General features: G+C 38.6%; 1 protein-coding gene across 4 annotated transcripts in view; it reads right to left on the reverse strand.

The window, feature by feature from the left end:
- Positions 1-16787, reverse strand: part of clstn1 (calsyntenin 1) — a 46183-nt gene that overhangs the window by 19736 nt on the left and 9660 nt on the right. For all 4 annotated transcript variants that reach the window (XM_054775737.1, XM_054775720.1, XM_054775745.1 and 1 more), the window contains exon 2: positions 2329-2451. In XM_054775737.1, the coding sequence (XP_054631712.1) occupies positions 2329-2451 (123 nt within the window). The remainder of the gene's footprint in view (positions 1-2328; positions 2452-16787) is intronic.

Consider the following 16787-nt stretch of genomic DNA (forward strand, 5'->3'; position numbering starts at 1 on the left):
GCCCCAGCAACTAGATGATGAAATACAGTGATCATGCAACCTTTGGATAATCAGCAGTTCTTAAGTCTCCAAACTGTGCTTTTATCAAAAAGGTAAATAGTGACAATTACACAAGGAACAATGTTGACTACAAAAGATAAAAGAGACACATTTGTGCAATTGTGTTTCTTGTAAAACCGTGTCTGAGCCTGCTGTGAATTTGGCCTTGTCATTTTTGTTTTTTTGGGGGGGTTTTTTGACTGGAAAAAAAAACAAAAGTGGGCATCACATTCATGGCTGTCCAGGAGCAGTCATGCAGTCTGAGTTGTGGGCCTCAGTATTCACCACAGCGCTAATGAACAAGTCACACAAAGACTTTGTGAATTCCTCAGCACATCAACTCACTGTTCACACGGCCTGAGTCATCTGTCACAAAGACCATTAACTCTTCGGTCTTGACCCAAAATACTGTCAAAAAATTGAACCCTCTACAGAATATTCAGCTGCAGGAATAACTTTTTCCCGTCTTAAATGTTCCTATTCAAATGACAAAAATGTCAAAACACTCTACTTCCACACCTTTCAGGTTTTAATGAACTATTTGAGTTCCATTCACCTGACAGACACACCTAACAAACAACACTGACTCATTTTAGGCTAGCATTGAGGGAAAATCCCAGAGGATAGATATCCCATCTCACTCACTCACTAACTTAGTGGGTCCTCGTTCATGCTGCTTTACACTGATCTGACTTGAGCACCAGTGATTAGGCTACGATGGCCTCTACAGTGAACCGTGTTTGTTGGCACAGATGGACTAAGTGGAAGGAGGTTGGCACGACATGCCTGGTCATCCCTACTGCCACGTGCAGCCAGACTGCTGGCTGTGTCCAGAGGGAGATACTGCAGTGACATGTCAGCTATTCAAATCAAATAGGGAGGCCCAGCTGGGAGGAGTGAGTGCATTGAATACAGTGGAGTTAAAAGGTCCACACATTACTGTTTCTGGGAGGTTTACCCATCATCTGGCATGTTAACAGGGCTGTGAAGTCTCTCTACTGTATTGGTCACCAACCTTTTTGAGACCAAGATCCCAGGTCTCGGCCGTGAACCTGCACCCTGCACCCCACCCTAAACGCCCAAGCAAGTGGTGTGTGTGTGCGCTTATATGTATATATTACACACACACACACACACAATATATGCTTTACAAAATTATTATCTGTTGGTTTCAACATTTCAGCTTTTTCTAATGAGCCTTTTGCTGTATTTTTATAATTTTTTCTGTTTTTTTATTTTATTTTGTTTCTGCACTGATGCAATGACAAATGAGCCACACTTTGGGTACCCCTATACCTCTACTTTTGTGGCTCTTGGTCCGGGTTGGGCTTGTGACGTTGACTTCATGAGCAAACCACAACTATTTGGCTTGTTGGCTCAGTGTAGTGGACGAGCGATGCAGATTGTGGAGAGAGGGACTGGTTATATTTGTGCCTTATCTTTGAAGTAGCAAAGGCAGACTTTGAGCCCTATTAACATGCAATAATTACTGTTGTGTGTCCAAGCACATCACTGCACATGACTCTCCGGGAGGTGAGGGCACTGATATTATAATATTTTTTTTTCCCAAAATGTTCTCGCGATCGACCGTCAAAGTCACAAAGATATACTAGTAGCTCACGATCGAGGGGTTGTCGACCCCTGCTCTACTGTATATGGAGAGTATGTAAAGACAGTGCAAATGTTACTTTATTCTCTTCAGAAATTATTATTTGGCCAGACTGTCCAACATAAACAGGTGCTGCTGGAGGATCGGAACCTGGAAACATTGCAGTCCAACTGACTTTGTAAATAAATCACATTAGGAGGCACCGACAGGCACGTGGATCTCACTTGCTAAATCATGAGAGGTAATCTGAGATAAAAAGGGGTCGGATCATGTGGTGCCAGAGCTGAGTGGGAAAGGAGAGGCAGACAAAAGATCCCAGCACTCATGTGATGTGAAACGGTGGGAAATAACTTCCAGGGCTGTCCATGTGGCTTTGAATGTGGTCCACAGTCAATCCCCTCAGAGCTAATGTGAACTTAGACAATAAAACAAACTAATTGTGTCTACGCAGCTGAAGGCTGATAGGAACAAACATGGAAGGGTATTTTGATGTATGAATATCAAAAGGGGGCCTATCATAAAATCGGAATATGGTCACCAGCTGTATCACAGTGTGACTGCCATACAGAACTCGCAGACACACAAGCCCTCATAAAATTCATTTCTGTTTGGCATTTCTAATGTGAGGTAGAGGGAATGAAAAAAAGCAGCAGCGGCATTAAAATATCCCTCCTGCTCACCTGCATAGCGTAGAGGCGCATCTTTGTCCAGTGCAATTAGAGGGGGGTCCAGCAGCACTTTGTCATCATTCTCTGTCACGATGCCGTGATATGTTGTCTCGATCCATGGCTTGTGCTTATTGACTGTGACAGAGAGAAAAAAGGATAGGATTAGCATCTATTACAAACTATATAAAAGCCATTCAACACCTTTAAAATCTCAATTATGCACTAATATGCCAATTTATAGAAGATACAGGGTTCTAGAGAGAGCTAAATCAGCTAGTGGGCTATAAACCTTCACTAATTCTCTTTCTTGGATGCTGCAGTAACAGGGTATATATCCAGTTCATTGCGAAATCCTTTCCTTATGGTCCACCGTGTCCCAATACTGTTAACTAGTTCTGACAGGCATGATAGTTGCTTTGTGTCATGTTCAGGTCAGTGGGAAGAACAGTGGGTGTTTATAGGGAGCCGCATGCCCAAGGCAACCTGGGCTGTTGTTGCTCGAGGCTGCAGAAAAAGCTGCAGTGAGTGGCATATTTGGGCTACCTAACAGCATCCATGACGCAGCACCCTTACACCTAATATTGAGAAGGAGTAGCCGGAGGATGTCATCGCTATGCCACTAATCTGCCAACGTGACACTAACCTGCACTGACAGCACATAAGGGCAGATTGTCAGTGAGAGGAAACTCAAGACACACTGGTATAGACTATTTTACACTGTTAGCCTGTTATAATGTTGTGTTATGCTATTTTGGGCTGAAGACTGCAAACATTACATCATCGCTTTGTGCATGCTTTACACACAGTGATTCTGTTGTAAATTACTGTTTTCCCATTTATTTTCCTCATTTAAAATATACTGCTTTGGCCGCTGTCAATATAAACCACCAAGTCAACAGAGAAATAATGATGGCATGCTGCTTAACACGTACCGTCAGCAATTCATTCCGCAGCATAATATTCAAGTGACCTTGATGTATTCTAGTTATGTAATAACCCAGCTGGTTAACTGCAATCGATATGCATTACATAAATCATACAGTGGAAACGGTCACATTATAACTTTGCTTTCGATAGCAAAAAAAAAAATCTACATAAATAAACGAAGGCTGTCAAAAATAATACATTAATGGCAGTAACTAATTTATTTAATTAATTTATTAATTCATAAAAAAAATGTAGTGTAATTAACACATGCGCACTAGGGCAAGCACACCTAGGCACAGTGTAGAATACTCAGAGACACACACACAGTCTGATGCTCTTTTCTAACTTTATTCTGATCTGAACACATCAACAAGGGTGCAATTACCACACCATACAGGGTTTCTCCTACCATTTTTTTTTAAGCTGTGGTGGTTGCTGCATGGGAGGGCAGACTGCCACCGCTGTGTCGTGCCGCTGCTGCATCTGCGATTTATTTTTTTTTATTATGACATAACTTTTTTCATTGTGACAAATAAGAATTTTTGGGCACATTTTCCAATTCATTGTGAAATAGTAGTTTGACAAACAAACTTGTCGAAAACACATTTCATGAGGCAAAGCGCAGCTATGAAACAACTGACTCATGAAACTATTTCTTTCTACATAACCAGCCGCTACAAACAAACGCATAACTTTTTAAATAGATATTATCTATAAAGTATCTGTAATAGGAATTATAGAGATGAATAATAAAGGGTTGACAAGCAACCAACACACCTTGCGATCGCTGTAACGGGCACCCCTTCTATAGCATATATGTTAGCATATACTGTATGTCCATTCATACACAAGCCAGTCTATTCGAGTTGTTGAGGGCAGCTGCTTTCACAACATTAGTTCCACTGTCAGTAGTTACTGGACACAGGACGACTTCAAAGTCCAGTCATTGGTTCTGTAGTGAGGCTGATATATGTTTGAGTCGCTCAGCTACTCCACATGTCTGTACTACAGATATCTCAAAACCAAACCACTTCCATATTACAGAGGTACCTCGCCATTTAGCAACAATTTCTTCATCTATACATTAGTCTCCGCTTTTCCTCTGCCTTCAGCCATGCTCATTTTCTCTCTTTTGTTTGTTTTGTAGTTTGCTATGCTTTCTCCACCATCGCTGGACCATTCTGTATTGGAGCCAATGCCTCAATACAGTGTGCCGTGCCACGCAGTCGCAGGAAAAACACGTCGTCAACTCTGCTTTTTTCAGTTTGAAATGATCATTCATAGGCCGCACGGTGGCTGAGTGGTTAGCACACAGTCACACAGGCCACACAGTAAGGAGAAACATTACAAACACTAAACCCCCTCCTCCCCAACTAAACATGTTGAAATGGCGATAAACACCAGTGAAAGCTGGCGGAACCTCCTCTTACGACGTGTGAATAAAAGCTATCGGGTTAGCTTAGTTTAGCATGCTAGTGCGGTTGTGTGTGTGTCACCTCGGGCTGGATGAGTATATTTTCACCATGTTGTGTTTTACCACTTTAATGTAAGGAGCGTATCACATTGCCCAATGATGACGTGCAGGTTCTAAGTGAAAAAAAGATGAGTACCACACTTATTCTTGCAACCAGCTCATCTTACAGACTTGTCTCTTGGAGATTAATAAAGTATCTATCTATTCTCCATACACAGAGCACACGCCGTTTGCCCCATGTCATCTAACTGTGTAAACAAAATAAGAATGTCATAAAAAATGTGTTACATATGTAGTTGGAACTGCATCGGTGACCACATCTTCCTTATTCTCAAGCACGGGCACTACAGTTTGTTGAAGATTTTGCAGCAATGTGTGCAGAGTAGGGGTGTGGGAAATAATCGATTCTTAGATGCGTCGCAATGCGGACATTGATGATTATGAATCGATTAATAAATGCCAATCGATGCTGACGGAACAAAAAAACGGAACAAAAAGACGGAAAGCAGAAGTGACGACCGGACAGTTTATGGTGGGGCACCTAAGTGTAAGACGCTACCAGAATGAGGGTAAACTCGGACCCGCTGTTTCTGCTTGAAACACTTTCATTGCAAAGAATGTGTGGCCGTATTCAGTTGTTGAACGGCAGGGCTTTTGTGCTTTGTTGCACACTTTGGAACCCAGATACAACGTCCCATCCCAACGTTATTTCACTGACACTGCAATTGTGAATAAGGGCAGCCTAGTTTTTTGGGTTATTCATAATATACTGATGTGTGCAAACATTATTCTTGTATGAGAGCCGCTTGTACAGAAATCTATATTTTGTTTGTTTTTGACTTTGCTATACAGCAAAAATATTATTTTTGTCAGAGATTTTATGCTCAGGATTTTAGTTATAATTTATTTGTGAATAATTGCAGATCTTTTATATTGGTTACTAAGAATATGCTGAAGTTTGTTCATTTTATACATGCTGCTACTGGTGCACTTTACTTTTCCTGCTGGTTCTGTGCAATGGGAAATATGTTGGTAGATGTAACCTTCCAATTATTAATAGATAATGGAAGTAAATTAATTTGTTTCATGTTTATTTTAATAGTGGGTCATTACAAATACGCTTTGTTTTAGTAGTACACAGTGAGTAAAAACAAACTATATATAGGAAAAAATTATGCACTACTGATCACAAAAATAGTTGCATCGAGATGCATCGATAATCGTTTTATCATTGCATTGCAGACCTCTGAATCATAATCGCATCGAATCGTAAGGTGGCCAGAGATTCCCAACTCTAGTGCAGAGACTGACATCCCATTAGAAAAGTTAGCCAGGCTACATCTATTTCTCAATTACGGAGCAAAATTGTCCATTGATGGAGTGTACCAATAAATATAAGGATTTTTGCATTAAATTAATGGACATTTTATTCACTAATCCATAAAGCCGGCACGCTACGCTGGTAAAAAAAAAAAAAAAATAAGTGTAAAATTTAAAAAACTGAATTCTAAAATGGAATTTGGAAAAATAAAACTGATTTCATAGGGCCCTAAGCATGGTCCAGCGGTGGTGGAGAAAGGCAGCGCAGAGACAACATGAGAAAGAAAATGAGAATGGCTGAAAGCGGAGGAGAAGCGGAGACTATAGACGAAGAAACTGTTGTTAAATGGGGAGGTACCTCTCTAATATGGAAGTGGTTTGGTTTCGATAAAGCAGAAGTACAGCAAGAGACCATAACATGCAAAGTTTGCAAAGCAAACAAAGGCTAAAAGTGGGAACACAACAAATTTGTTCTACCATCTCAAGCGCAAACAAAGAGTTGAGTACGAAGAGTATGTCATGAAGCGTGAGACAGTCGTGCGACAGACGTGTGCGAGCACGTCTACACTTACCCAGTCAAAAATACAAAACATTTAGTTTGGTCGACACTAAATGCACTTGCTCTATTGCACAGTTTCTTACCAGTAAATCAATAAATGTGCTTTACAATTTGAGACAAGTGTATTTAAATTGTATGGGTTAAGGTTTGTAGCTTTTTATTAGGGGTATAAAGATTAGTTTTAATAACGATTCGATGTTTATCACGATTCGTGGTTGCTGATATGATTCAAGGATGACATTGGTTCATTTAGAACGATACGATCCGAAACAATTCAGTAACTTTTAATCGATTCAGTAACTTTTTAGCCCAAAATTTAACCAGTGTGACTGAAATAAATACCTGGATACTTGACAGTGCAGGTGACGTCTCCTAGATTCCCATTGTTTTTGTAAGGGAATCAGGACATACTGAAGAATATTTCATACTGGAAAATAGTGCCTTTGGTTCCCATTGCTTTAACATTGCATCAAGACAGAAGCTCCGGTCCATGAGTTTGAATGACTTAAAGTTGGACTTAACTTTTCTGTATACGAAAGAAAATACACTCGATATCATATGAAAAATTTGCAATTTAAAGACATCCCCACGGACTCTCCTAATCGAGCGTGCACGCACAGTGTTAGAATTTTGCATCACTAAAATATGGATTGTATTTGTAACATCCCTCCGTGTGTGTGTTGACCTGGACACGCCGCGCTGGATGATGATGTCACTAAGCATCACTCCTACTGGACCTAAACTACCATCCAGAGACATACAAAACCTCCTTACTTTGCATATTGTCCCCATAAATGTCACTTAAAAGGAGTTTCATATTAGGCCAGATGAATTAAATATGAATACTGAATAAAGTGAATAAAGCGGGAGTGGCTTTTTATTAATTAATTACCAATTTTATTAGTAATTACCTGTTTTTGGAGCTCCCTGGCAGTCAGGGGACGTTGGACCTTTATACGGCACCTGTGGCCAATAGCACTCATCAGAAATGAATAGAAAAATGTATAATTTATATATGCGATCAGTATCTGTATTGGCCAATTTCACTCATGGATGATCCCTATCAGAATCGGCAGCATAAAACCCTGATTGGAGCATCCCGACTATTTTCATTGCTTTAATGGCAAGACAATTTTGTAGTGTTCTTCGTAGACTGAAGAAAAATATGAACATTGGCTACCATAAAAAATATGACCATTTTATGTTCTCATCATTTTTTGTTATCTTGCAAAAGCAGTATTCACCAGTAGTTTCAGATTGATTAAGCCCAATAGATTGACACCCTTTTGAGCATATCGTGACCTGAAGGGCAACGGATGTCTTTAGGCAGATTGTGTAGACAGACAGACAGACAGACAGACAATCTGCTTTAGCCTCTGTAGAGTCACAGTTACATTTAGCCAGAGAACATGCTGGCCTAACATTGACCGTTAATTGTCAATAGTGTTCAGAGAAGAGTTAAGCTCAACCAAAACCAGCACCATAATACAAGAAGCAATATTCCTTAAGGTTTATGCAAAAACCTTGACCAGTCAATAATGGTGAATTGACAGACACAGAATACTGAACATTCCAGTATTTAAGCCAGTACTATCAGTGAGCAACAATGACATGTTTTGCACAAATCCAGACTTGATTCTTCCAAAAGGGGGTGATCTATATTGCAAATTTATATCTCAAAGAAAGAAAGAATGGCAGGGTTTTATCATTATCACTTGGAAATGGGATATTTGTATTTAAAGGAAAAGCTTTAGGATATGGGCTGGAAGGGATTACAATGGGGCCTTAAAATGTGCATAATCTTCCTTGTGTAGTATTGAGAATATTTATCTTGAGAAGCCTTGCATTTTCCTAATTTAACTTAATGAGGAAAGCAATTCATCTAATGCAATGTACTCTAAGTAGTGGCTCTTCTGCTTCAATTAAGTAGTTCCAAATGAAGATGGTGTTCCTTGTAATGAATTATCGATGTTAAACTGATAAGACATAAAGCCACTTTAGACTACTCCACTTGTGTTTTAATGGTAATCAAGTAAACAGGGTCCTTGTTATGTATACCCAGAATCTACAATATTTTCTACGTATTAGTACAGTTATAATGTGCTGAGATTAGCCTTAAAATACTGCAAACTAGGGCTGTGCATGTGCATTTGCATTTTTTTCTGCCTCGCTTATTTCATCAATGCGCTTACGTCACCCACACAGAGGACGAAGAAGGAAGAGGATCTTTGAAAGTGCGGGAAGATTGAATAGGGCCCTATAATTTCAGAAGAATCACGGCATTGGTCAATAAAAATTAACTAAATAAAATCTACTGTTAAATACGAAATTCGCGGATATTGACAAATTGTTAATGGAATGCTGTAATTCAGAGGAGAAGTAACGTTCGTGTAGGAAAAGATTTCCCCAGGGAACAGCTCATTCATAGTGGCATGTCCTCACAAACACTAACGAGCCCCCTCCTGAAGTAAGTCAGCGGAAACACACTTCACCGAGCGTGAGCTCACAGCAATGGCCAGTGTTAGTTTAGCAGAATGCGGCTGCGTGTACAGTATGTGCCAAAGTTGTGGTTTAGGTAATGTACCAAGTGTTTTAGGATGCCCATGCCTGCAGCTGGAAGAAGCACCTAGCGAGCTATCTCACTTAGCAACAGTCAAAATATATTTTCAACACACACACACAAAATACTTCCGGCCTTCAAAGCGACACACATCCTTTAATAGTGGTTAAAAAAAGGGTGTCTTAAAAAAATAGCTTACATTAATAAAAATGACTGCAATTGCATCTGCAACTACATCTTCTTTAGCCACAAGCACAGATACAATTGTTTGTTGAGGATTCTGTAGCAATGAAAAGTTAGAAAAATACTGGGCAGAATTGTCCAATGATGTATTGTATCAATAAATGTAAGGATTTTTGCATTCATTTTATTCACTGACACGAGTAAACACACAATCTACTGTGATAAAACAAGTGTAAAAAAAAAAAAAAAACTCAATAAAAAAAAAATTTACTGAAAAAAATAATTTGGGAAAGATTTCATAAGGCACTAATTGAAGAGGCGAGAGAAAGCGACAAGGCAACAAAAACAGACCAAAAATGTGTCTAGACAGAGAGATTAAGCTTAATCTACCTTAGTAACATAACATTAGCTGTGTGGAGGATGAGCTCTCTCTTAATTATGACTTTTTTTTTTTTTTTTTTTTTTTTTACAATGCAAGGTATTACGATGGTAACGTAACTTCATACAGGGTTTATTTCATCTGCAAAAGCACAGCACTGTGACTTAAGAAAATGGAAAATAAAAACATTTTAGCTCACTAATCAATAGCTGCTCATTTCTAGCAGAAAATATTGTGTAATGGAAGAAGGAAGTGCATGTATCACTCACTTAGTTGAGAGTAATGTGTTCCACTACAGAAGGTGACTTCATTTTACTTTGAACACTGCAAAAACTCAATATCTTATCAAGAATGTTTGTCTTATTTCTAGTCAGCCTGTCTAAGTTCAGCATTTATAAATGCACAGCCATCAACATAATGCAATATGTAATTTAGTCTTCGTAAAGTAATTATTATTTCTCTCCTTTTCCAGTAAATAGTTTCAGTCTGGGATGGATATACTCATCTACAAAAGCACAATCGTGTAGTCCATCAGACCCAAGAAAATACAGTTTGTTCCTATGAATCGATGCACAATGTGAATTTAAGAACTAAAAAGGTTGAATATATCTAAAAAAAAATTAAACCAATTGGTCGTTCATTATTTAGTGAAATGTTTTATTTTCCCGTGTACTTATAATTGTTCTTTAAACAAAAATATGTTTTTTTCCGATTACTCGAAAAAATGTTCATGTTCAATTAACATGTTAGTGTTATTTTTTGTTATGCAGACCTACTGCAAAAAATGTTGCAGTAACTTTTTAAGTAGCAGGTAACTGAAGAATCAAACAAGCAAAAGCATCAACTATACTTGTTTAGGGCCAAACGAGTGGGTGCGGCAGCATGCAGCGCTGGTGTGTCACTTGGAAACACTTATTACCTGACACTTTACCAGTTATGCAAAACCATATATCCAAAAGGTGTTAAATCCAATAATAAGGAGGTGTCCATTTTATTCTCTGACAAGGTCAAGACAAGTTGACCTTGCAAGTCATCAGTCAAGGCACCAATGGATGCCTCTATTTTTACCATAAACATAACTGTGATGCCACACTTCCTGCATAATGTATCAGGGATTTGTGCAATGACCATGGAATTTGGTGCAAATGTACAATTCAGAAGGTGGACATACAAACTTTGCTGTGTCACTGCAGAGCTTCAGTCCTCCACAGCCTCTGATGGAGGGCATTGCTCACATCCTCTCACATGCGCGGGCACGTGCACGTGCACACGCACACGCACACACAAACACAGACACACACACACACAGAAGTGACAAAGCAAGTATTGATGAATATGATGCCATGCATCTTATGAATGAAGGTCCAATAACCATAAGGCAAGAATAAACATGGAGCAGAATGTTATTGAAGATTAATGAGAGCTCATCATCTGTCCAGTTGCACAAAGAAGGGCAGAAGAAGAGCTGACAGTTTTGGCTTCCTCTTTTTTTTCATCGTTTTCTCAGTACAACACTGAGTTGTCAAGAATGTTATTTCACTTACACTTACCATTTTCGACATGGTACATGGGACTTTATCAGCACTCAGTTTTCAACTTGCTAGCTAGCTACAGTCATGGAAAAAATTATTAGACTTTTTTCTTCAGTTTACTGATCCATTTTAATGCCTAAAGGTGCCTAAACTAAAGGTGCATTTGTTTGGACACAATGATGATTACAAATATAGCTCATAAGCGTTAAATTTAAGAGCTGTTGTCATTTAAGCCAAAAAATGTAACTCTTATGAGCTATTTATTTGAGAATAAGTCGATTCTGACATCAAAATAGTGATACTTTTGATACTTCAGATATATGATTTTGTCCTTTGTTTCTTCTTTTGTATATATTAACTTGGCAATATTGTAAATTACCCCACTACCGCTGTCAGGCTCTACAACACTTGCACCACCTGAACCATGTTGTAGTCAATATGTATTCTTTACACTGTATTCTTTACTTGGGTATCTTGCTTGCTGCTGTAACAAGTGAATTTCCCCGCTGTGGGATAAATAAAGTACAAATACAAATACAAATAAACAAAGACCTCCCACTACCTCAGTACACCTACCTCAGGGTTTAAAATAAATCAATAAATTACTATGATGTCTTGTATTCTTTATGATATGATTTCAAATACTGTACACTACTTTTTCAAATTTACCAGACACATTAGGTAAATTTGTACATAGTATCAAATCGGTATCGCCGATACTAGCCTGAATTTTACCCAGTATCGACTAGGAAATTAAATCAATGGTATCGCACAACACTAGAGCACACACTACAGCAATCTTACTTCTGTAAACACAAATGCGAGTGATCAGCATCACTTTCCCGATGCTGTGTGTTCACATTAACGAGTCGCATTTGTTTGGTAATGTGAACGACCACATAAAAAATCTAATTTAAACAAAAAATTTGAATTGGGCATCATACCCTGCAGTGTGAACATAGCTAAACACACAAATAATGAATACAACTTTTTAAACCCATTTTCCTTTCTCCAAGCCTGTATTTAGCATGACAAAAAAATGTCTCTTTATGACTTCTGGCTTGATGGAGTAACAAATCATTCACACAGGGGGGTCTCGAGCCACAAATACTGCACATTTTGTTGAGGGAACATGGACTTGATGTAACTGTACATGGCAAACAAAAGGCTGAGCACGGCGCCTCTGCCACACACAGTCTTATAAACAGAGCATCCATCCATCTTCTATGCCGCTTATCCTCACTAGGGTCGCAACAGTGTGTATTCCACTGTGTGAAATAAATGAGGACCAGTCAGTTGTGGGTAGAACTTGTAACAGAACGCTGATGAGTTCGTGAAACTGCTGTATGTTAGGTGATGGATAATATATGCCATAAAGTGAAACAGGGCAGTAATTAATGATTATTTTCTTAGTTGTAGGGGTGCAACGATTCCTCAAATGATTAGAGTACCTGATTAGAGTAAAATAATAATTCCTTGGGGAATCGTCTGAATTGGATAAATTAATCTAAAAAAGTACCATCATGTAGTCCATCAGACCCAAGACAATAAATTTTTTTCCTATGCACGATGTGAATTTAAGAAATAAAACGGTTTATTATCTCAATAACAATTAACCAATTGGTTGTTCATTATTTAGTGAAATGTTGTATTTTCTCATGTATTTATAATTGCACTTTATCCAAACAAAAATGTTTTTGAGCACAGTTTATACTATAACCAAATGTAAAACATTGTTGGATTTCTAATCATTCAATAAATATACCACCAAGATTGCAAAGCCTGTTATGATCAATGAAAACAAAAAAGAAATGTAACATATAAAAGTGGAGACATAACTGGATCCAGGAGAATCCATGCAGGGATCCACACACTATGATGACTTAAAGGCAGTCACAAACGTGCCACTGTACCGTGGTTCTTATGAAGGATCCAGAGGATAACTTCAGTAGAAATAATGTGTAATATCCAGCAATTCACAAGAGACCCTACGTAAACCTGTACGTAGCGCCACAGGCATACACGTCATATCTGCCCACGTCCATCCATTTTCTATACCGCTTCTCCTCTTTAGGGTCGCGGGGGCATGCTGGAACCAATCGCAGTATAATATATATTAATAAACAGAAATACAAATACAATAAAACATATAAAACAAAACATAAAATGCTGTGGTGCTCTTTTGAAGATTAATTAAAGTATCCATCTATCCATTTAACACTGACTACCGAAAATAAGATGTAACCAACCAACGTTTAGGTGCATACCGCCACCTACTAGTGACATCATAGCTTTCATCATAGAACATACATTATACAACATACAAAGAAATTAAATTGCTGCCGCTTTCAAGTTAAAGGCAATGGATTTGAGGATAGCGGCATAGAAGATGGATGAATGGATTGATGGCAATGCATTTGGCTGTCAAGACAAGGAAACATGACTGCTTTGCATAGGACTACTGCCATTTGAAGGAGAACACAGCTCAGCAAAAGAGAGAGAGACGACACTTGTGACGAAGGAATTAGGATGCTGTTGAATTGTGACATGGAAGAGGGTAGGCTATTGTTATCTACTGTATGTTACATGCACTATTGGGCACTGTTTTTAACTCGCTGTGTACTGTTCTGCACTGTTAATTTGCAGTGTTGCACCACTGTCTGGCACGCACTGTTTGGAAAAAATAATGGATTTTTTTAAAAGTTAAAAAACAAGTAAAAAAAAAAGTTAAAAACATCTTCTTGTGCACTAAATATCCCATTTTATGACGTGCGCACCTGCAGCTTATACACCAGTGCGGCGTATATAACAACAAATCTGTTTTTTCCTATAAATTTAGTGGGTGTGGCTTGTGCACCGGAATTTACGGTATAAATACAAGTATTTATGTACGTTGTACCTGTATATCTGGTGTTCACAAACTTTTTCAGCATGCAAGCTACAAGTCCACATGATCTATAACTAACTAGTATACTAAATACTAATGATTACTATTTCAAATTCGCAGTTTCAAAGTTTACAGGTAATCAAAGTAGTTGATATCATTCAATAATTCACAGTTCAATTTAATATGGCAGTAAAGATAATTACACATAATTTCTCAATAGTTGTGTACATAACCTGAGTAGTATGTCAGTCAAAATAGCAACGTAGCGTTCATTAGAAGTGTAGAAGACACGCATTTCTACGGTGGAGTTCGGGATGCGAAGCAAAGTCATCAAACAATTAACTTTTTTTCTACATAACTAGCCGCTACAAATAAATTGATAACTTTTGTGAAAGATATAGGCATCTTCTGAATACGTTTATCTGTAATCAGAACAATAAAGATGAAAGTTGCATCTCTGTGTGTAGCTCCAGACGTCTGTTCACCACCTTTGCGATCGACCGGTAACTCATGACCGCCATAATGGGCACTCTTGGCCTAAAGGTTATTTCATATGTGGAAAATTTGTATACAAGTACAAACAACAAAAATTGACCACCAACTGAGCAGAACGTACTGTGTTCAACAAGGTTCCACTGTATTTGCCATAGTGCTATCCTTCACTACAACATATGGGATAATTACCCTGAAGGACAATGAGGGTTAATATTACAAGATTATGCTGTTTGAATGAGACAAAGCATCCATTTCAAAATAAATGTACAAAGGGTAATAGGATACAGAAATTATTGGTGTCCACTCAAAGGGTGACACTATTGGTGACCCACTACAAAGTCCCCGCACACAACAGGGAAAACCTCAGAGACATAAAGACAATGCCCCTTACGATTGTTTGGCTCTTTGTAAAGAGACCTAACTAAAAGAGTTTGACCTAATAACCATGATGAAATACTTCCTGTGAGAACTTTAGAGCCACAATAGCTTCTGCTAATCCTGAGACTCAAAAAGGACACAGTCCAGTCTCCCTCCAACACTTAGAGAGCATCACACGTGTCTGGCTACTGTATAACCCTCGCTAATGCCATGGACTAAAGCAATGCCAGACTGCTCACATGTTTCTGGTTACCCACGAGCAGAGCCTGAGGATACTAGAGCAGCTGTCCACATTGCAGCATCATGACTGCGGCAGGCTGTCTTTCATCGGATAAAGCCTTGCATCCTCTGAGAGCGTGTTGTGTAATGATGGTGCAGGCAAGAGTCATGTCTGTGTCTCGTGGCAGCGAATAGCTCTGTTTCATTGATTGAACTCTTATCTATGACATTTGGCTGGCAACATGCTCAGCAAAGGTGAAGCCACTGTTGTAAAGATGTTATCTTATTGAGCAACCATTAGTTCAAGTCATAATCACAACATGACCTGAAACCACAGAAGTCTCTCCTGTAAACAAAGTTACAAACCAAAAGCCAGCAAACCAAAGACCTCTACACCTCAACACCCAAACAAGATGTGTACACACAAGAACTGTAATTAAACTAATGTAAATGCACAATACTATCACACCCACCACAGATATCACAGCTTGGCCTCACAGAAAACAATTGCAGGCTGTAAAATTTTTGTTTGACTGTAAAAATTTTCTCTTGCCAGCTTGTTATTCATATTCTTGGATGCAAAAGTAAACAGAAGAAGAAAAAGACGCGAGTTGCTGTATTGCAACGATAGGCAGACATTGATGTGAACAGGGAATCAGACAAAATATAACTGAATGTCTTAAATTGGTGGAATAGTTAAAACATATTAGGACACTAAATACAGCTCCAACCGGGGCTCTTGCACCATCATTTGTCTGGCTTGTGCTGTCATATGCCCGGTGCAAAGTTCATTTGCGAGTCGCATTATGAAGTTCCTCCGTGACATCATCTCATTGGTGCAATTCTGGAACAGCACAGCTACTGTGGGGCCTGCAGCTTCTGTGAAGACATTGTGACTGTGTTACAGTCCACACTGTGCCATCTTTGGCTGTTTCATGCCTCTGTGCTGAAGGCTGGGGGACAGCTTCTTCATCCAATGGCAAGCTGAGTGCACATGTGGTTAGGGGGTTGGGCTTGTAAGGGATGCCATCGAGGATGATGCAACGCTGATTCCACGTCAAAGCAATCAAAGGTGCGTACAACAGGATGCTGCCATAAAGGAATGACAGATAATAAGTATAGAGAACATACAAACCCTTTATTTTTAAAATCACAGATATTAAAATTCGCAGATTTAGTACACTTTCAAACCGCTAGAATAATGTATAAAGTTAATAATAACTCGTTACCCAAAAATCTAATCAAGTATTTCTCAATTAGAGAGGAGAAATATGATCTTAGAGGAAAATTAAACCTAAAACATTTATATGCGAGAACAACGCTGAAAACCCACAGCATTTCCGTGTGTGGAATTAAATTATGGAACGGATTGAGTAAAGAACTCAAACAATGTACAGAGATGAGCAAATTCAAAAAACAATACAAGCAGTTGATGTTTGCTAAATACAAGGCAGAAGAGTCCTGATTGTTCTGTCAGGTTTGTTATTTTATTTTATTTTATTTTATTTTATTTTTTTTCTATTTTATTTTATTTTATTTTATTTTATTTTTTATTTAT

This window comes from Dunckerocampus dactyliophorus, chromosome 1 (genome assembly GCF_027744805.1).
Source record: "Dunckerocampus dactyliophorus isolate RoL2022-P2 chromosome 1, RoL_Ddac_1.1, whole genome shotgun sequence".
Classification (NCBI taxonomy): Eukaryota; Metazoa; Chordata; class Actinopteri; order Syngnathiformes; family Syngnathidae; genus Dunckerocampus; species Dunckerocampus dactyliophorus.